Source organism: Capra hircus, chromosome 2, assembly GCF_001704415.2.
Source record: "Capra hircus breed San Clemente chromosome 2, ASM170441v1, whole genome shotgun sequence".
NCBI lineage: Eukaryota > Metazoa > Chordata > Mammalia > Artiodactyla > Bovidae > Capra > Capra hircus.
The window spans coordinates 116891613-116908301 of NC_030809.1; the positions used below are offsets into that span (position 1 = coordinate 116891613).

The following is a 16689-nucleotide window of genomic DNA, read 5'->3' on the forward strand; positions in this document are numbered from 1 at the left end:
AGCTTAGTCACAGCTCCCTCTTCATCCCAGTTTTGATATGATCAGAATGAATACTTCATTCTTTTCTACTGTGTGGGTAAAGTAGATAAGTTGAAGGTGGGAATAAGATAAGAATAAATCTTTTCTTAGAATTCTGAGCATGTAAATAATGCTTGACATGCATAATGGTGCTTCGTAAATGTTAAATGAGTGAAAGAATGAACCCATTAAAATATGATCATTGCATATTTTTCCTGTTCTTTAGTTCTTTACCACATGGATAACCCTAGAGTAACTTTGGTTTAAAGAAATTGTTTTTCAGTTTTTAAGACTGTTATTGGTTTAGGAATATTCACAATCTTAGAATATTTTTTCCCTCTTTTAAAGTTATGTAAAATTTATTTTTAGTCTGAAAATTACTAAAAGGTATTAGAATTCTGAAGGGAATCACCATTTGTCACTTAAACCAATATTTTAAAAATAGTGTTTTATATAAATATATAGGGTGTGTGTACCCACACAAACAACATTCACTGACAGACATCTAGAATTTACATCATGCATTGTATTAAACAGGTGGTTCATATAAAAATGGTAACACCTAGAGGTATAATAGAAAAAAGCTGTCAAGGACCTCGAATGTCAACAGGCCCTGATATCCATCACTTCATCATGGGATCTGAAGGTAAATATAACTGCAAATTTATTATGAAAAAATACAGGTTAGTGATTCAACTTTGTAAAAATTTGTGATATTGTGATATCAGATTTTTGAAAGAAAGACATGTTTTGCATGTTAAAAGAATGGTGTTTTTTTAAGTTTTATTACTTTAATTTAGTACTTCATAAATTTTTATTATGAGAACATCTTATTAAACTTTCTCCTGCATTTTGCTTTTTTATGGTTTTAGAGCCAGCTTAGTTCTTTTGGTGTTATTTTATTTTTCTTTTAGAAATACATTTTTCTTTTTGAATCAATTTTAGCAGGAGTAGTTGTTAGGGTTTAAAATGGTTTGCTTTAATATTTTACGGTGTGATATTTTCTAATCTCTGAATTATCAAGAAGCGTTTAATAGAGTATTATCTTATTGTCTTTTGTCTTTCTATAATTTTATCTTTTGTTATTTGCTACTTGGTGTTTTAAGAAGTGGAATTTAAAATTCGCATCTTTTCAAACTTCTTGGTCTTTTATTTTTTTTTTTTTTGCTTAAGTCATGTCCTTTGCTTGGTTACTTAATACTAGGTAGGTTAGAATATAGTTTTTCATTTTATGCAAAACAGTTAATTTCTGTATCTATCAGAAAAAGAACCAAAAACTAATCTTCCTTCTGGTTTGCAAACTGTTACGTAGGCACTATGAATTTTATGGGTAAGGTGAAGCTAGGCATATTCTTCAGTTTTAGGATGGTAGAAGGGGATAGTTATCCTTTAAGTTTAGAGAAATAAAGTGTTTCTACATTACCAGAGGAACTCATTAGTAATGTCAGAAGGTAGTACAAGTTGTCAAAAAGATTTTCAAAACATATAGCTATATATGGATAAAAGAGCACTTATAATAAGCAGTTTTAGGGCATAATTCTAACTTTTGATGGTAACATCAAGGAAAAAATTACAAATTATGTGTCTTAGTAATGTACTGAAATCACCTATTAAGTTATGATGACCAGTGGTAATAGCCTAGGTATTTTTCATGATAATTAGTGACAAACTTTTGTCAAGGTATTTCACCAATTTACTCTCTTACTCTTTTTCTAGCGAATAGGTCAGTGTACTGTTTGATGGAAAAACAGAACTGCAGTTTTGATGAGAAAAACAAAATGTTAAGTTCCTTTAAAATAACAGAGTTCTCTAAAAGTATAATCTTGGGACTTCTCATATTAAGGTATTATCTAAGAGTTAACTGAGAAAAATATAACTTTCTCCCATTGAATATCAAATTGGATAATAGGTATTAAAACTGATAATTATTAGTTTTACTGTTGGTATATAGATAGTTGGAGTCAACCCTATAAATTATCTTTTCAAGTAACCACATCAGACATTTTTTTCTCCCATCAATTAGCATTTAAAAAATTCTGATTGCTAGGTACTGTGCTGGAACACTCAAGGATACAAGTAATAATTGACCATTATTAATAGAATAAGATAAATTCTATGATAGACATAAACAGAAGAGAAATACAGACAAAGGTCATGTAGGTGCATGCTTAGGCAGATTTCCTTTGAGGGGTCATGCCTAAAATGGTCCTTCAAGGGTGATAAGGAGGAAATAATTTTAGACAGTTGCAGGAATGGTGGGGAGGGAATTGCCCTGCAGAGAGAACTGCATGTGAGTAGATTTACAAGTGAGAAAATGGAACATAAGATTTAATTGTAGGGTGAAGTGGACTGTAGATTGGGGTGGAGTGGTAGGGATTACAGGGTGGCTGAAGAGATAATCTAGTCTTTTATCCCTTTTAAAATAGTTTGAACTTTATCTAAAACACTGGGCTGCCTCATACCTCAATAGTAAATTATTGTATGAATTTAAGGAGAGCAAACTTATTATAATAAACTGTATATCTTTGCTTACTTTTTAAAAAGCATATGTTCTAGGGTACATTACTGTGTTTAAGTGAGATTTTATTATAAAGATCCATGCAGAATGCCATACTGATTTAAGAGCATGAACCGTGAAATCTTTCAGACTTGGATTTTAGTCCTGGTTTCACCACTTATATTTCTGTGACTGTGTAAATTAGGTGATTCTCTATGCCCAATGTCCTTAGCTCTATGGGATAATAAAAGTACTCATAAGCCTTTTGGGAGGGTCAGATGAGATTATGCCACACAGTTTATAAGCAGATAGTAAGTACTCAGAAAATGTTAAATTTATTACTGTTGTGGCTGTTCATTATTTTTGCATCAGTGATCTTTGTAAGTATATTTGTGGTTCCTGGTCACCATTTCTGTATATATGTGAATATAGAGTCATCTTACTCTAGGCCAGGAGACAGCTTGATTGAGAAGGTAAACTTCTGTGAAATCATATTCTTTAACAATACTGTTTTTTCTGCTATTTTGAACTATCTAATAACCTCCTGCCTTAAATTTTCCTTGAGCTTTAGAAAGCACTTTTCCTTGAGCTTTAGAAAGCATTTTCTTTTGCTGTAGTTAAATCCTTTGATGACAGCCTTGAAAGCATTATGTTTGTGTTAGTTGCTCAGTTGTATCCGACTCTTTGCGACCCCATGGACTGTGGCCTGCCAGGCTCCTCTGTCCATGGAACTCTCCAAGCAGGAATTCTGGTTTGGATTGTCATTCCCTTCTCCAGATCTTCCCAACCCAGGGATCAAAACCGGTCTCCTACATTGCAGGCAGATTCCTTGCAGTCTGAGCCGTGAGGGAAGTCATTTGATGACAACCTTGAATGCATTACTATTATAAACAACCTATTTCCCCCCATCCTACTAAGTTCCACATGGGACTAACCAAGTTAAGATTAATGTTTTTGTCTTGTTTTGTGTTATGAATTTTTCATAATGATTTTTTGGATAAGCAGCTTCCTCCCATTTTATATATTACATAATTGATCAATATAATTAAAAATATAATAAAGCATTTGAAATGTTTTTTATTCTTTTCCTATATATGGAATTTACTAGTAATTTATAATGACTTGCTCTTTTATTTGAAAAATGGCTTAAAAGCACATTTTTATTTTTTAACTCATTGCCCACCCTTATTTTAGTCTTTGCTCTAAAATGAAATGGATGAAATGCTTTCTGTTGGTCCTCTGTGTCACTTTACTTCATCTTTTGTTAAATAAAGCTCATCTTTCAGTAGATTTCCTCAGGAAAGGCACATTTGTATATCCCATGAGTTCTGGAATGTTCTGAACTATTTTGTATGGCCTTGATACTTGCATGACAGCTTGAGTGACTTTCATGGGTCACGCATTCTTTCCTTGTTTAAATACTATACCACAGTTGCTTTGGTTTTCTGCTCTGTTTTGAGGAATCTGATGCCAGTTCTCTTGCCTTTTTGCCTGGAGGCACTGAGAATGGTTTTCTTTTTTTCCCATTACAGTTTATTTTGCTTTTGCTCTGGTATCCAGGGGACCCTTTCTGTGTGCATATGCTGGTCTTCTTTTATTTCTGTAAGGGTTTTGGGGACTGTGGTGTTGAGTAGTAGGGTTTTGGAGCACATTTCCCCCTTCCCTGCACTGTTTTGATTTTTCCTTTTGCAGGGATACCAATTATATGTTTGTCTGACTTTATTTGCTTGTTTGCCATTTCAGCCATGATTTCTCAAACTTTTTCCCTCAACTTCTTTCTTAATATCATTTGCATTCACTTGATTATTTTCTTGCGTTTCTTCAATGCCCTCTGTTAAGTTTTCATTTGAATCTATTGTTTCTCCTCCTTGTAACCAAGTCTTCATTTTTGTTGTTGTTCTGTTTCTTCCCTGAGTTTGGTCATCTTTTATTTCATTTCTTCTTGTTTTCTGTCCATTCATGTTTTTAGTGTTTATATTTCTAATTCAAGTTTTTTTTTTTCATATCCTCAAATGCTTGTTTGACAATATTGAATTGAGTTTGAAAAGTTGTGTTATGGTTTTCTCCAGGATCATTGTTTGTTTTGTCGGGCGCGTTGGGGGGGTGCTTTTCATCAGTGGAAAAGCTTTTATTTGCATTTTCTGACCTTCTGTAGTAGTTTTATTTGGATTTGGTTTCCTTTTTTTCTGTTTCTGTTTACTGCTTGGAAAGGGTTCCTAGTTTGAGAGTGTTCTGTCCTGTCACTCATACTCTCTTTTGTGCTGTTTGCTTCATGAATGGTGGCGTTTTTGGTGGGGGAAGCCATGATATAGCTTGTGTTTTTTATTTCTTTCAGATCTTTAATTTTTCTCCTAATTTTAGTCTTTCCCTTCACTACCTTGTCTCCAAGGAGTACTACACTACTCTAGGTTGATGCTTCTGTGAAAATACTTCCCCTGCTTCTCCAAGGGTATCAGTTCTGGTTCCATCTTCAAACCCCTCCAGGGTTATGGAGAGCCAGGGTTATGGATTAGATTACCAAGATATATATAGTATTTTGGGTTTATTGTTGCACTTTTTCTTCCTGGGGTTGATTTTGTGTCTGCCACCTTTAAGTCCTCTGCTGCTTTTATTGTTTCTCAAGGAGTCTTAAAGACTCTTTCTTTTTTTTTTTCTCTTTTTTTTTTTTAATTTTAATTTTTTATTTTTTTTAAATTTTAAAATCTTTAATTCTTACATGCGTTCCCAAACATGAACCCCCCTCCCACCTCCCTCCCCACAACATCTCTCTGGGTCATCCCCATGCACCAGCCCCAAGCAAGCTGCACCCTATGTCAGACATGGACTGGCGATTCAATTCTTACATGACAGTATACATGTTATAATTCCCATTCTCCCAAATCATCCCACCCTCTCCCTCTCCCTCTGAGTCCAAAAGTCTGGTATACACATCTGTGTCTTTTTTCCTGTCTTGCATAGAGGGTCGTCATTGCCATCTTCCTAAATTCCATATATATGTGTTAGTATACTGTATTGGTGTTTTTCTTTCTGGCTTACTTCACTCTGTATAATTGGCTCCAGTTTCACCCATCTCATCAGAACTGATTCAAATGAATTCTTTTTAACGGCTGAGTAATACTCCATTGTGTATATGTACCACAGCTTTCTTATCCATTCATCTGCTGATGGACATCTAGGTTGTTTCCATGTCCTGGCTATTGTAAACAGTGCTGCGATGAACATTGGGGTACATGTGTCTCTTTCAATTCTGGTTTCCTCGGTGTGTATGCCCAGAAGTGGGATTGCTGGGTCATAAGGTAGTTCTATTTGCAATTTTTTAAGGAATCTCCACACTGTTCTCCATAGTGGCTGTACTAGTTTGCATTCCCACCAACAGTGTAGGAGGGTTCCCTTTTCTCCACACCCTCTCCAGCATTTATTGCTTGCAGATTTTTGGATCGCAGCCATTCTGACTGGTGTGAAGTGGTACCTCATTGTGGTTTTGATTTGCATTTCTCTAATAATGAGTGATGTTGAACATCTTTTCATGTGTTTGTTAGCCATCCGTATGTCTTCTTTGGAGAAATGTCTACTTAGTTCTTTGGCCCATTTTTTGATTGGGTCGTTTATTTTTCTGGAATTGAGCTGCAGAAGTTGCTTGTATATTTTTGAGATTAGTTGTTTGTCAGTTGTTTCAGTTGCTATTATTTTCTCCCATTCCAAAGGCTGTCTTTTCACCTTGCTTATATTTTCCTTTGTTGTACAGAAGCTTTTAATTTTAATTAGATCCCATTTGTTTATTTTTGCTTTTATTTCCAGAATTCTGGGAGGTGGATCATAGAGGATCCTGCTGTGATTTATGTCTAAGAGTGTTTTGCCTATGTTCTCCTCTAGGAGTTTTATAGTTTCTGATCTTACATTTAGATCTTTAATCCATTTTGAGTTTATTTTTGTGTACGGTGATAGAAAGTGATCTAGTTTCATTCTTTTACAAGTGGTTGACCAGTTTTCCCAGCACCACTTGTTAAAGAGATTGTCTTTACTCCATTGTATATTCTTGCCTCCTTTGTCAAAGATAAGGTGTCCATATGTGTGTGGATTTATCTCTGGGCTTTCTATTTTGTTCCATTGATCTATATGTCTGTCTTTGTGCCAGTACCATACTGTCTTGATGACTGTGGCTTTGTAGTAGAGCTTGAAGTCAGGCAAGTTGATTCCTCCAGTTCCATTCTTCTTTCTCAAGATTGCTTTGGCTATTCGAGGTTTTTTGTATTTCCATACAAATCTTGAAATTATTTGTTCTAGTTCTGTGAAAAATGTGGCTGGTAGCTTGATAGGGATTGCATTGAATTTGTAAATTGCTTTGGGTAGTATACTCATTTTCACTATATTGATTCTTCCGATCCATGAACATGGTATATTTCTCCATCTATTAGTGTCCTCTTTGATTTCTTTCATCAGTGTTTTATAGTTTTCTATATATAGGTCTTTAGTTTCTTTAGGTAGATATATTCCTAAGTATTTTATTCTTTTCGTTGCAATGGTGAATGGAATTGTTTCCTTAATTTCTTTTTCTACTTTCTCATTATTCGTGTATAGGAATGCAAGGGATTTCTGTGTGTTGATTTTATATCCTGCAACTTTGCTATATTCATTGATTAGGTCTAGTAATTTTCTGGTGGAGTCTTTAGGGTTTTCCATGTAGAGGATCATGTCATCTGCAAACAGTGAGAGTTTTACTTCTTCTTTTCCAATTTGGATTCCTTTGATTTCTTTTTCTGCTCTGATTGCTGTGGCCAAAACTTCCAGAACTATGTTGAATAGTAGCGGTGAAAGTGGACACCCTTGTCTTGTTCCTGACTTTAGGGGAAATGCTTTCAATTTTTCACCATTGAGGATAATGTTTGCTGTGGGTTTGTCATATATAGATTTTATTATGTTGAGGTATGTTCCTTCTATTCCTGCTTTCTGGAGAGTTTTTATCATAAATGGATGTTGAATTTTGTCAAAGGCCTTCTCTGCATCTATTGAGATAATCATATGGTTTTTATTTTTCAATTTGTTAATGTGGTGAATTACATTGATTGATTTGCGGATATTGAAGAATCCTTGCATCCCTGGGATAAAGCCCACTTGGTCATGGTGTATGATCTTTTTAATGTGTTGTTGGATTCTGATTGCTAGAATTTTGTTGAGGATTTTTGCATCTATGTTCATCAGTGATATTGGCCTGTAGTTTTCCTTTTTTGTGACATCTTTGTCAGGTTTTGGTATTAGGGTGATGGTGGCCTCATAGAATGAGTTTGGAAGTTTACCTTCCTCTGCAATTTTCTGGAAGAGTTTGAGGAGGATAGGTGTTAGCTCTTCTCGAAATTTTTGGTAGAATTCAGCTGTGAAGCCGTCTGGACCTGGGCTTTTGTTTGCTGGAAGATTTCTGATTACCATTTCAATTTCTGTGCTTGTAAAGACTCTTTCTTAAGGAGTCTTTCTTGAGTCTTCTAACCCTCCTCAACTACCACTCCTCACCCCTTACTTACTTTCTACTTGTAGCAGCTGGAAGATTGTAAAAGGTCTATTGGAATTTTTACTTTTTATCTATAGTTATGAATAATTTGAAGGTCATAGTATATTTTGTCTCCTTTTAATCCTAAAGTGTCTGTCCTCTGTGGTTTTCTTTGTTTTCCTTATTGATTTTCATGTTGAGGGTGGGGAGGAGTAGATTCAGAATCAAATGACGACCATTTTTCTCAGTCCTGAAGTCATCTGAAGGTATATTTTCAAATTATGAAAGATTTTATTTACTTCAAGCAAATACTTGCATTTTTATTAGATAGTAGTTGAAGCTTTCAGTTTTCTTAAGAACATTATATTTGAAACAGTAAAACAGGAAATTCTTAAAATTTACAATAGCATATTTTTATTGAAAAAGAAAAGTGAATGACGTCTATGATGTCACTTTGCTATGGAGTTGTTTACAATCATATAAAGTGGGTATAAAATATTAGTATAGTGTGCAAATAATCAAGTGATAGATAATCTTAAGTAGTTTTATATCACTCCACTGACATAAAATTCCCAGAGCAAAAGAATCAATAAATAATAAAGCTCAATAAAATAATCAATAAGCCTAACAGAAATGAGCCTTTTGATGAAGTGAATTTATATATAAACTTTTGTGATTGGATTAATTTGAATATAGATTTGTGTGGAAGAACTGCCCTGAGTCAGAGTGCATTTGGGACTTGGATGGAGTTTCCTTTTAAAGTGGGGACCCCCTCAACCCCCACCTCCTGCTGCAGAACTCATAGCTCAATAGTTGCACAGACGTGCCTTGGTCATTTCATTAATGTTGCAACAGTGCAAAGTCTCATTTTACTAATTTTTATTTTTTAACCTTACTTAGTGTTACAGTGGGTTTTACTGCTTTAGAGTACCTACTATACATACGAGGCAATACGGCTGTACAGAAATTTAGGGCATGGTCACTCCTTACCTAATACCTTAGAATTTTGATGTAAAATTAGAATTTTAAAGAAAGTTTGCTAATGTTTTATATGTGTGTGTGTAAACTTTTTGAGTAAGAAATTACATGTACATAGCTCCTTGATTAAAAGGGTAACTCTGAAGTTTCCTTTGTTTTATTGAGATAGAATTTACACACTTTACCCGTTTAAATTTTACAAAATTTACCCATTTAAAATGTATCCCTTAGAAGGGATAGTTCCTAGGGTTAGTGTTTGAGATTTTCTCTGAGCTTAGGAGAGGTTCTTCCCGCTGTTCCCCCTGGTTTCACTGAACAGTAATTGACATATATCACTGTATAAGTTTAAAGTGTGCAGCATGATGGTTTGATTTACATGTACTGTGAAATGATTACCATAGTAGGTTTAGTTAACATCCATCATCCCATATAGATACAATAAAAAGAAAAGGGGGAAAAAAACCTTGTCCTGGAGATAACTCTGAGGATCTACTTTCTTAACAACTTTACAGCAGTGTTAGCTGTGGTCCTTATGTTGTACATTACATCCCTGATACTTATTTATCTTATAACTGGAATTTTGTGCCTTTTGACCACTTCAATTCTTCCTTCCCCTGCCCTCAGTAACCATAAATCTGATGTCTTTTTCTATAAGTTTGCTGTATGTTTGTTGTTTATTTTTATTAGATTCCATGTAAAAGTGAGATCATATCTGTTTTTAATTCAGGTATTAAACAGGCCAATCTTGCAGAGCTGTTGTGATTTACAAATCAAAATAGGTTTGTATTTGCTGTCTGAGTAGGAAATCATTTGTATGTGTGACAAGCATAATATGGTATAATATAGTTTACTTTTTGTGGATTCATAGTAGTTTTTAATCTTGTATTATATATTGATATTTTAGGTATATTATAAATTTATTGGAATCATTGTTTTTGTGATATTTTTAACATTTCTAGTATTATAATTAAATTCTACAATTTCAGATTTCCCTTTTGTTTGTTTAATGATTCTCAGAGAATTTACTTAATATTAGTAGGAATAATTTATATCATTTGTACATTAGAAAGCACTGATTTGAAAAGCTTGGCTTTTTGAATACATTATTTTTAACTATGGTTCTTCAAATATTTTAGCATAGATGTTTAAGTCATATAGTTCCATTTAACTTGTTTTTTTCCTCTCTGATTTGACCTCCACTCCTCTGTGTGATAGAGAAAAGGACATCTGTTTCATTAATGGTCCTCTTGTGCTGTCTATTTATGATAACTGATAACTGTTTTGTCTCTGAACTATTTCGGTTTTTGTTTGTTTCTTCTTAGGACATCTGAATACTGTGTTTGTCTTTTTATGAATTCTTAGGAAAAAAAGGCAAAGTGTGATAGTCTAATTTCTTCTGTTATCTTAAATGACATAGAAAATGTCATCTTAAATTCTCATAGAAAATTAGGTTCTTTTTGCCCCAGTAAATTGTCATAATAAAAATAGGCTCAAATATCAAAATATACCTTCGTTTGAATGCATATGAGGTATGCAGACCTGTTGCTTTTAACATTTTTTTAAAAAATTTTAACAGGTTATTATACTTTAAAAACTATTTAAAATTAACCTTCTTGGAGAAAGGGTGCCTTAAAATGTTTTAAAATATTTATATATAACTAAGAAAAATGTATTCCAAGACCTCTTTTAAGAAATTATAAAGTTTGCTTAGTTGTTTTTCTAGGAAGACTTGAGTAGCCATTATTCCCCACATAGAATAGATTAATAATATAAGTAATAGAGTAATGAGTAATGAGTAATAGAATAAATTATTAGAATAAATAGATAAAATAATTTTAAATATGATTTAGAAAATTGGCATGTGATATATTGGATATTCCCCCTTCTTTTTCAGGAACTCTTGGTGTGATAACAGAAGCTACAATAAAAATCAGACCAATTCCTGAATACCAAAAGTATGGCTCAGTAGCTTTCCCTAATTTTGAACAAGGAGTAGCCTGTTTAAGAGAAATTGCAAAACAGGTAAAAACAAAAACAAAACCCCACTCATATACATTTATATTTTATAAATTCTATTGCATAATTGACTTTGATATGTCACATATAATCTTCATATTTAGTTGTGCTATATTTGTGGTTTTTTACCCAGTTCTGTATGGAAAGGTGATGTTGTAAAATCATTCCTTTCAGTTCAGTTGCTATTTCTTTCAGTAATTATACACCTATTTCTTTATGTAAAGAATGCTATTTGATTTTAAGCCAAGGTAAGGTATGTACCTGGGTTGACAGCTTCAAATGATTCTGCCTTTTATTGAATATTTTCTCAGGTTATTTTTGGGTAAGATATTTTGTGACTAATTGAAGTAATGTTACATTTTTCTTAAATTAAGATATTTATTGAAATTAAAATAAATGGCTGAATATCAATGGCCCCAAAATATAGTAATTAAATATAAGTAATTAAACTGCATCAGTTCTTAGAATGTACTGCTGCTAGGCCTTACTTCTTTATAATATTACCTAAGCTGTATCTTAAATTAAGTAACATAGTATAGTATATAGGAATATAACATATTTAGATATAAGCTAAGAATAATTCCCACTTTCTCCTTTTTTGAAAAAAGGAATATATTGTCAAGGAATATATTGTTTTAAAAAGAGTAAATGATGCCAAGTAATTTTATTTCTGTGTTTAGTTGTGTGTATTATTTTGGAAATTCTTGCATTTCTTTAGATATTTGGTTAATGGTTTGAGCTATAATGATTTGTGAAAAAAATTTATTTCAACATTTCCTAGCAGGGAGAAGGTCCAGCCTCTTCTTGCTTTCTCTGAACTCATAGAATTCTTTAATACTTCCCATCAGCTATACCCACTTGAATTTTGAGTACAAGGGAGCTCTCATGTGAGAGAGAGAGAGAGAGAGAGAGATATAGGTCAGCTTCCTGGTATCCAGCATAGGTTGGAGGGAGGATCTGATGAGGAAAAGGGGTGGTATCTGGCAAGTGCTCCATATTCATTGTGGACTTCATACGGTACTGGGCCTTACCTTCCTATCATCCCAAGAGAACCAAACCACTATTAATGTTTAAAAGAAGTAAAATAAGCTAAGAAATGTTATATTTCCCCACATATTTGCCATTGCCACTGTTCTTTTTCCATTCACTCAATCTTGCCTTCTAAGACAGTCATTCTTGGAATTTCCCACTTTAAAAAGTCCAACTGTGTGATCACCTAATCTAACAGTTGACATGGGTAATTTTTATAATCCCAGGTAGCTTCAGTTGCTTGTCGTTGGATTTCTTCTTCTCTCATCAAAATTTAGCCATAGGCCGCTTGATGTTGGTTGTCTTACCCTTAGGTGAAAGGAGAGTTTTAAAAGTGTGTAGTTTTGGGGTGAACATTCTTGAACTTGTAGTGGGTTACTTTGGTGATGTTAACGCAGAGGTGAATGTTGTTGAAATGCTTACATAAGAGCTCCTAATTCATTCAGACTTCAAGGATATTGTGTTGTGGTCAGAGAGTTAAAATATGTAACTATTATGCTATGTTTACTAAAATAATGAGACAGCAATAATATTTATTATAAGTGAAATTATCGAGTAGAGGAGTGGAAATAAGTTTAAGAATAAATATTTGAGCACTGAGCAGTAAAGTTCTATGTTGTGATAACTTGTCGCTAAAACCTTCCATCACTTAAAGGCCAAGGCCATCTTTAAATTTAAGATACCCCAGGTATTAAGATGGAGAAGGCAATGGCACCCCCCTCCAGTACTCTTGCCTGGAAAATCCCATGGACAGAGGAGCCTGGTAGGCTGCAGTCCATGGGGTCGCTAGGAGTCGGACATGACTGAGCGACTTCACTTTCACTTTTCACTTTCATGCATTGGAGAAGGAAATGGCAACCCACTCCAGTGTTCTTGCCTGGAGAATCCCAGGGACGGGGGAGCCTGGTGGGCTGCCGTCTGTGGGGTCGCACAGAGTCGGACACGACTGAAGAGACTCAGCAGCAGCAGGTATTAAGAAGCAAAAGAAGTACTTGAAGAGCCTTATGGTTTTTTTGCTTGTGAATTCATACCTAGAAGAATAGGAAACTAGGAGGTTTTTTTTTTTTTCTTTATTTTTAAGAAAAGAACCATAAATTCACCATTTAAAATCAAAATAAAATAAAATGTTTTCCATAAATAGATTATATTTTCTGATTAATTTCAAATCTTCCTTAGTGAGATTTTTTTGATTCTCATTTTTTACTTTGTACTGTAGTTTATTCTTTGTGTTAAGTACTTTTATTTATATTTACTTTTCATCTTAGTCAAGCTTGACTATATCCTCTCCAAGAAGAGCTTTATTATTAAAGATACAGTTTATATTGTCTCTCTCATTCAGATTTTCAGTGATACGTTTTTCACTGACCATTGTTGCCTGTTGCCTCCATTTTTTTTTAGTAAAGTAACTATAAATGCCAAATTAGGTTTTTTAAAATAATTATAGAATTTATGAAATTAGTCGAATTTGTTTGTGTTTTCAATAAAAGATTTTAATGAGGTTACACTCCATCTATGTTGGCCAGCTCCACCCCTCACAATGTCTCCACTCTGCAGAACACAGATTTAATAGACTTGAAGTGTTCTTGTATGATCTTTGGAATACAAGTAGATATATTTTATGCTTGAATGCTCTATTGCTTTTCCATATTACAAATACTCAAATGTAATTCTGTTTTAGGTTTCATTAATGAGAAATGGTGTACAAATTTGTCAAATTCCTGAACTTTTAATTTCACTAAAATTGGAAGTTAATTAAACATAAATAGTTGGTGCCACTTGATACAGTTTTTGTTACAATTTAATATGCTCCTGATAGAAAGTAACAGATAAGAGCCACTTGGGCTAATAAAAGGCAGGTGGTGAGGTTTTTCTTCATCAAAAGCAGAGACACTACTTTGCCGACTAAGGTCCATCTAGTCAAGGCTATGGTTTATCCTGTGGTCATGTATGGATGTGAGAGTTGGACTGTGAAGAAGGCTGAATGCCAAAGAATTGACGCTTTTGAACTGTGGTGTTGGAGAAGACTCTTGAGAGTCCCTTGGACTGCAAGGAGATCCAACCAGTCCATTCTGAAGGAGATCAGCCCTGGGATTTCTTTGGAAGAAATGATGCTAAAGCTGAAACTCCAATATTTCGGCCACCTCATGCAAAGAGTTGACTTATTGGAAAAGACTCTGATGCTGGGAGGGATTAGGGGCAGGAGGTGAAGGGGACGACAAAGGATGAGATGGCTGGATGACATCACTGACTCGATGGACGTGAGTCTGAGTGAACTCCGGGAGTTGATGATGGACAGGGAGGCCTGGCGTGCTGCGATTTTTGGGGTCGCAAAGAGTAGGACATGACTGAGCGACTGAACTGAACTGAGTAAGTCAATAAAAATTGCTCTTAAAAAAAAATTGCTTGGATATTCACAATATGACCATAATCTAAATTCACTACAGAAAACTATATTGGATATATGTATATATATCTATCTCGGGATAAATAAAGGTGATGGTTGATTGAAATGTTCTTTCTACTCTAAAGTTTTAATAATTTTGTTCTGTATAATTAGTAATAGCAATTTTTAGAGACAAAAATACTATGTACCTGGAAAGCTTGCCTTACTTGAAACTGATTGAAAAGCCTAGATAGATATTTCATTCTCAAATATTGCGCTTATGAATGAAACATTGGCTGAAAGTAGTCAATGGGATTTGGAGATATTCCACTATTTGGGGAACCTGCATTTTTACTCTTGTTATACTGCACATATAAAGGGACATTGATATCTATCTGCCTTTCCTGGAAATAAGTAAATATATTATGGTTTCCACACATTTTATATTAGTTTATAGAGTATGCGAACTGCATGTGTCAAGAATAGTACTGTATGCTGTCCTGCCTTGTAGCAGTATTTTCACACTGAAAAAGTGAGAAAATTATCAGCTTTTGGCACTAGTCGTTGTTCAGTTTGTGATTGGAAAGTTCAGTTGATAGCAAGAGAACTAAGATCCATTAAAATAGATGGTACATGGTTTACGATTGTGCCAAATTCTTGATTGAATAATGACTTGGCTGCTTGTAATTCCTCACTGTCATTTCATAGCATTTCCATTTCTGCAGTGTTTGCAGACGCAAGTTGCATTTGAAATGGGAAACTATTTTGGATGAGATTCTTTTGGGAAGGAGTGGACATGATTGTTCACAAATAGCAAAGTGGGCTCTGTGTATATTTTTTATCACATGAATTAAGCAACTTTATACAGGCAGCAGAAGGATTCTATTAAGGTCGGCTCATCTGGTCTTTGTCCATGGGAGGAATTGCCCTCTTGCCGTATTTGAGTGCCTTGTGAGGAGCTAGAAAGGAAGAGTTAGTGTAAGATTAATGTGATTCTGCGTCATAAGTGGCAGCCCAGTAGAATCTCCAGCTGTACTCAGTAGATGGGTAAGTGGCTTTTACGATTTTCTCAGAGAGTAGATTTCTACAGTAGCCTCTCAAGGGGGGAAAGTTGTGTTTTTTAATCAGAATATTATTGTCATGTAATATTGTTTTAAAATGACAGGTATCTTTTTTACAAGATGTGAAGGGAACACTGAGTATCGAAACAAGTTCAAAAGCAGTTTTTAAAGTTTGGGGTCTTCGCCCCCATCCCCTGCCAGTAAAATCTTAAGCATACCTCATGATATTGAGAGAGGACCAATTTGTTTCATTATGAGGAAACATTGTGTATGTGTGCATTGATTAGTACGAATTCGTCCGAAAACTGTATTTCTCAGTATCAGAACTAGGTTTGTAGAATTACAGATTAAAAGGCAGCTTTTTTTTTTTCCCCTTTTGAGGATGAGTGGCATTTTCTACCTACCATCACTTTTATTTTAAACAATTTTAAACTGATAGTATTTTTTATAATGAATTTATACTGTAATTTCATAAGATATGCATCATTCTTTTCTAACACTTCAGACTGTTAAATTCTGAATTGTTCTGTTTTCAACTTGATTTATCCTGTAGGAGTTCAAATAAATTGAAAGGTGTTAGGTTCAGCACTTAACACTGTAAAACATTTAAAGCTTATTTATATTCAGTGATAATTCTTGAAGATAGTTACATATAGAAAATGAGATTGTTATTCTAAATCGTTTTTTTGATGTCATGTTTTTGTCCTTCTGAAGCAGAGCGAATAACCTAGCAAAATGCTTGGTTAACTGGAGTCTTTGCTGTGTGATCCAGCAAAATGTATCAAACTTGAGGATAGTTATGAGACATGCTATAATCACTACACTGTTGCTAAACTGCAAATGTAAAGTTACCAAAATCTGTATGCAGGTCAGGAAGCAACAGTTAGAACTGGACATGGAACAACAGACTGGTTCCAAATAGGAAAAGGAGTGCGTCAGGGCTGTATATTGTCACCCTGCTTATTTAACTTAGATGCAGAGTACATCATGAGAAACGCTGGACTGGAAGAAACACAAGTTAGAATCAGGATTGCTGGGAGAAATATCAATAACCTCAGATATGCAGATGACACCACCCTTATGGCAGAAAGTAAAGAGGAACTGAAAAGCCTCTTGATGAAAGTGAAAGAGGAGAGTGAAAAAGTTGGCTTAAAGCTCAACATTCAGAAAACGAAGTCCAGTCCCATCACTTCATGGGAAATAGATGGGGAAACAGTGGAAACAG

The 16689-nt window shown here is 34.3% G+C and overlaps 1 protein-coding gene across 1 annotated transcript in view; it reads left to right on the top strand.

Moving 5' to 3' along the window:
• Positions 1-16689, top strand: part of AGPS (alkylglycerone phosphate synthase) — a 130245-nt gene that overhangs the window by 63607 nt on the left and 49949 nt on the right. The window contains exons 10-11 of the mRNA XM_018065051.1: positions 556-664; positions 10870-10997. Of these exons, the coding sequence (XP_017920540.1) occupies positions 556-664; positions 10870-10997 (237 nt within the window). The remainder of the gene's footprint in view (positions 1-555; positions 665-10869; positions 10998-16689) is intronic.